At 38.2% G+C, this 5610-nt stretch overlaps 1 protein-coding gene across 4 annotated transcripts in view; it reads left to right on the top strand.

Moving 5' to 3' along the window:
- Positions 1-5610, top strand: part of LOC106883030 (unconventional myosin-XVIIIa) — a 237634-nt gene that overhangs the window by 167756 nt on the left and 64268 nt on the right. For all 4 annotated transcript variants that reach the window (XM_052976955.1, XM_014933888.2, XM_052976956.1 and 1 more), the window contains one exon: positions 90-155. In XM_052976955.1, coding sequence (XP_052832915.1) covers positions 90-155 — 66 coding nt within the window. The remainder of the gene's footprint in view (positions 1-89; positions 156-5610) is intronic.

Here is a 5610-nt window from a genome sequence, read left to right as displayed (position 1 = left end):
AAAAAAAAAACATGTCTGTATTCTTTAATCGTTGTTCAATGTTGCAGTTGTATTTCTGTGTCTTATTGTTGTTGTTATTTACTCTACAGATTATCAAACACTATCTGGATCACATGGATATCGATAAACTCAACTATCGCATTGGATTAAGTCAGGTAAGGACCTTTATATTCATTGATTATGCTATTTATTTTGACACCCTCTGTGTGGCCACCCTCTGTGGCTCCTTATGTTATTTATATTGTCATCCACTGTGATGTTACTGTCTATTGTCTTCTGTGATGTCCCTTTCTGTAATGCTACCTGTAGCATGTCAGAGTAGCTTGTACTATATCACTATTTACTATGTCACCTTTCTGTAGTATTACATGTTTCATTTTTTTTACACATTTACAGTAGGATATGGATGCATTACTACTGTTTTAGTCACCTCACTACTGTTACAGTCTCCTCCCTAAAACTACTGTATATTTTTGTTATCGACTTATTTGCCATCACTTCCAACAATAGCCGCACCTATGTATATACTATTCTTCACCACCCACATGCAATGTGGACACCTCATGCCAAACCTGCACTGATTTTTTGAGCAGAGACTTGATAAACATCCTCTACTGAGGTAATACCATTATCTTCAACAGAGTACAAAGATACAATCACTACAAATATCAAGGAAACTTTATAGTACTCTTCCCTCTAAACGTGAACAGCACACAAGTACATTTATACTTCCAACAAATCTTAGTCCTTGTATTCCTGAGGATTTTTCCTGATGATCCCACATCTTCAGTATAACAAAGACTGGCCTTTGTCTCCTACCCTCCCAACTACAGACTCCCTACAAAACTCGAGTAAGTTCCCACATCTGGGATGCTGTTGCTACTGCTAATTATATTAACATTCTAGAGTACTGCTTCAACACCGTAGACCCCCCCCCCCCAATAAAGTACTTTGCTCACATCAGGAATGGTACTTCTGCTACAAAGACCGACATTCAAGATTGCATACTAAGAAACGCCGTTGAGTAGCCATTTACAAATGCTTGGCCCACACATGTGCCACCTGTTCTTTTTGCTTCGTTTTCCTCTCCTTGCTGTGACTTCTGCATCTCAGCTGACTTGTTTTCAACCATCTCTACTGTACCACTCTTCCTGCTTGTCATGCCTACACCATGTCAAGGCTTTCTGCTGACCACCTTGTCCGGTCCTTCCCTTCCAGAATATCAGCTCTCTGGAATTCCCACCCTGCTCATGTTTTACTTGTAGATGCTGACTGGTTCAGTGATTGAAGAGGAATGTTAAGGCGTAGGAGTGGCTGTGTGGTAAGTAGCTTGCTTACCAACCACATGGTTCCGGGTTCAGTCCCACTGTGTGGCATCTTGGGCAAGTGTCTTCTCCTATAGCCTCGGGCCGACCAAAGCCTTGTGAGTGGATTTGGTAGACGGAAACTGAAAGAAGCCTGTCGTATATATGTATATATATATATAAATGTATGTGTGTATGTGTTTGTGTGTCTGTGTTTGTCCCCCCAACATTGCTTGACAACCGATGCTGGTGTGGTTACGTCCCCGTAAATTAGCGGTTCAGCAAAAGAGACCGATAGAATAAGTACTAGGCTTCCAAAGAATAAGTCCTGGGGTCGATTTGCTCGACTAAAAGGTGGTGTCCCAGCATGGCCACAGTCAAAAGACTGAAACAAGTAAAGAGAGAGTATCTTCCAGCTCACCAGTCCTGGAGAGCTAGGAGACAGAGCATGGTCTCCTTTCTCCAGACAATACCTATTAAAAAAAAGAAAACATTCAATGAATATAAAACATGTAAATCTACAGTCACTGTTCACTTTGTCACAGTCACCGTACACTTTTATTACAGTCACCGTACACTACTGATGCACTCACATTCGCTGCTATCGCAGTCAGAGTGCACTGTTGTTACAGTCACATGCAGCATGAGTTTAGTAGTTTCATGCAAAACATTTTACCTAATGTATCCACTTGCCTCTCTTCATCCTGTTATCGTTCTCTCGACTATTTCTACTTCCTAAATAATCTGTTTACATGAAACATTGAGCCACCCACCACCACCACCATCATGACTATCGTTCTTCTCATTCTTCACCTCTCTGTCTCTGTCTCTCTCTCCTTTCCTCTCTTCATCTCCTTCATTCTTTCTCTCTCAACCTCTCTCTCTTTCTGCTAAATCACTTACCATCATTCTGTTAACCTCTCTGCTTTTGACATAACAGGTCTGGAAATGTTCCTTCATTGTTCTTGCTTTTGGTTTTGAAATTTTAGGAACTGTGCCAAGGTTGGCTTGGTTAAAAAAAAAATGCCAAACTATAAACAAAAATCTCTCAATAATAAGAAAAACAACAATAATAACAACAATGGTTGCTTTCTGACTTGGCATATGGCCACATATCTTTGGGGAAGGAAGGAAGGAAAGGATATAGATAATTGAAGTTGTTCTCCACCCCTTCATCCTAATGTTTGATTTCAAAAGCAATCTTAACCTTGTTGAGATTTGAACTCAGAATATGAAGGGATAAATGCCACCTTTTTTTTTATTTTTCCTTTTGGTCCATGCTCTACTGATTCCGCCATCTGCAGTTATAAATAATTGTTATGTTTAGGTGCAAGGGCAGAAGAAGGGAATGGCTGTTGATAATATTTACCTCAGTACCTGAATGGAAATTTATTTTATAGACCCACTCCCCCTCCCTCTCCTCCAACCAAGAGATGAAAGGCAAAGTTGGCTTTGGCAGGATATGAACTTGGAAGTTAAAGAGCCAGAACAAATACCAACACTTGAACAAGTCTGCTGATCCATGTAATTTGAATAATTGTTTCTAATGTAGACCGGAGGACTTAAATTTTGAAGGAAGGGTTCTTAATTAAATCAACCCTAGTATTTCCCTGGTAGCTTTTGTTATTACCTGAAGGCTAAGTCAACCGTGATATGTTTTGAACTCAGGACATAGGGAGGGTTTTAACTGAATACCAAAACCCTTCGTTCCTTTTTAAATTCAATATTTCTAACAATTATCTCTTTAATCCTTTCGATACCTACCCCATGAAGACCAATCCTGGTTCTGATACAAACTTGCTGCTCTCAAGTGACCAAAATTAAAACCCATCAAAATTTCATGTTCTATTCCAAACACCAGCTTAACAATGGCAAAGTTATTTTACTAAATTCCTAATTTTTTTCCAAAAATTAATTGAAAGAAAGGCGGTAGGTGAGCTTGTCCCAGTGTCACTTGATGGTGTGTGCTGCTTTCTCATGCAATACTTACATAATACTTCTAAATTTGGCACAAAGTCAGCAGTTTTGAGGGGAGGGAATAAGTCGATCACACTGTCCTCAGTACTCTACTGGTATTGTATTTTATCAGCATAGAAAGGATGAAAGACTTCTGCCTTTGAACTCAAAATATAAAGGGCTGCAAAAAATGTTGCTAAGCATTTTGTCTGATGAGCTAACAATTCTACCAGTTCACTACCTTAATGATAATAATAATTGTTTCAAATTTTTGGCACTAAGTCAGTAATTTTAGGGGTAAAGGGTTAGTCAGTTACATTGACCCTTAGACAGAATAGGTACTTATTTAATTAATCCCGAAACAATGAAAGGCAGTCAACTTTAGTGGAGTTTGAATTCAGGATGTAAAAAGCCAGACAAAATGTTCCTAAGCATTTTGTCTGACACTCTAACAATTCTACTAGCTTGCTTCCTTAATAATAATGTTTCTACTATAAGCAAAAGTCCAGAAATTTGGATGAGGTGGTATTAGTCGATTATATTGACCCTGGTACTTGATTGGTAGTTATTTTATTGACTCCAAAAGAATGAAAGGTAAAGTTTTACCTTGGCAGAATTTGAACTCAGAATGTAGCAACAGACAAAATGCCGCTAAGCATTTGTCCAGCATGCTAACAATTTTGCCAGCTCATTGCTTTAACCATAATTGTTGCAATGATTTCTGATATAGGCACTTGGACATGCATAACACACACACACACACACACACACACACACACACAGGTGCTGGAAAAGAATGTAGAGTGTGAGTCAGAAGGTATACGGTGATGTGTTGTTCCTAATGAAATGTCACTGTTTATTCTTCCTAGTTTTAGTCTTGTCTGTTTGTGTGCCTGTCAGTGTTTCTGTTAACATTTCTCTTTTGGTTAGTTGAGTTGATGTTTGTCTATCAGCACACACACACACACACACACGTACACATGCCCTTGCTATGTGTATAATCATATTAGAAGAGCTGACTGCCAGGTTTATTTGATGTGATCTATATTTAGTACCACAGCACATGTTCAGTTCGGAGCACTCTGCTGGAAAACCAAATTTAATTCTGTTACTTCTTGACAGAAATTTGTTTTATTTTTATTTTCATTTTTTTATTTTTATGTTCTTTGCTTTTCAATCTAGCCTTGAACTTATAGCTATATCTGAAGAGGATTTTATATAAAACAACTTTGAAATTCGACACTTTCTTATATTACATAGATTTCTTGCCAGAAATTATATTTGATTTTTTTTTTTTTTTTTTTTTCATAGAGGTAAAATAAAATATTTTGCAATTCATAATAATTAGCATATTACTAATTTTGTAAATCAGCATATTGGTTTTAAGGGAATATTTTACTGCAGTGAACAAGACCAGGGTGTTTCAAGAATTCATGCGGCAAACCTGTTATTTTGCCTTACTGTCTTTGACTGTGTCTGAGCTGTTTCAAATGACCATGGCACCACACATCATCTGCCTGAGATATTTCAGAGGTGGTGGTTGGCTTGGTAGCTGTGCTGCACACATGATGGTACTTGCTTGGTATGCAACCGAACACATTTCTATGCTCCCACTCAGGCATATGTTAGATGACAAACTATTTGCATTTTTTTTTTTTTATCCAATTTGGAATGGTTCCAGTAGTGCATCATGTGGAAATAATGAAGTTGAAGAACAAAGGGAGGAGGGAGTGATGAGGAGAGGAAGGAGGAGAGAGAAGGAAGAGTAACTTCACTTCATATCATAGAGTAGATGAAAGTCATTGTTGTTGTTTAACCCCAGGTCAACCTTGATTGAGCAGACCTGTAATGAAACATATTACCAACCCTGACCTTCTTTGTCTTCTTGATCATCCACGTACAGGCTCTTTTCTGGCTGTCACTATAAGACACACTTGAACTGTGGATGGAGTAACCTTTGACTTCTGTGTCAAAAGTTACTCCATGTAGGAATTACTCGGAGATGCCTTCTGCATTAAAACATATTTTTTTAAAAATCATTTAAGTAGATTCTTTTATTTGTTTCAGTCATTTGACTGCAGCCATGCAGTCTTATTCTTTGTAAGACTGCAGCCATGCAGTCTTATTCTTTGTAAGCCTAGTACTTATTCTGTGGCCGCAGTCAAATGACTGAAACAAGTAAAAGAGTAAAGAGTATACGTGCATGCATGCATGCATTCATGTGTATGAATGGCTTCTTTCAGTTTCCATCTACCACTCACGAGAAGACACTTGCCTAAGGTGTTATGCATTGGAACTGAATCCAAAAAACAAACTTCTCAACTACATTGTTACGCCTGCACCTATTAGT

This window comes from Octopus bimaculoides, chromosome 26 (assembly GCF_001194135.2).
Source record: "Octopus bimaculoides isolate UCB-OBI-ISO-001 chromosome 26, ASM119413v2, whole genome shotgun sequence".
Classification (NCBI taxonomy): Eukaryota; Metazoa; Mollusca; class Cephalopoda; order Octopoda; family Octopodidae; genus Octopus; species Octopus bimaculoides.
This window is presented reverse-complemented; position numbering and strand designations above follow the sequence as displayed.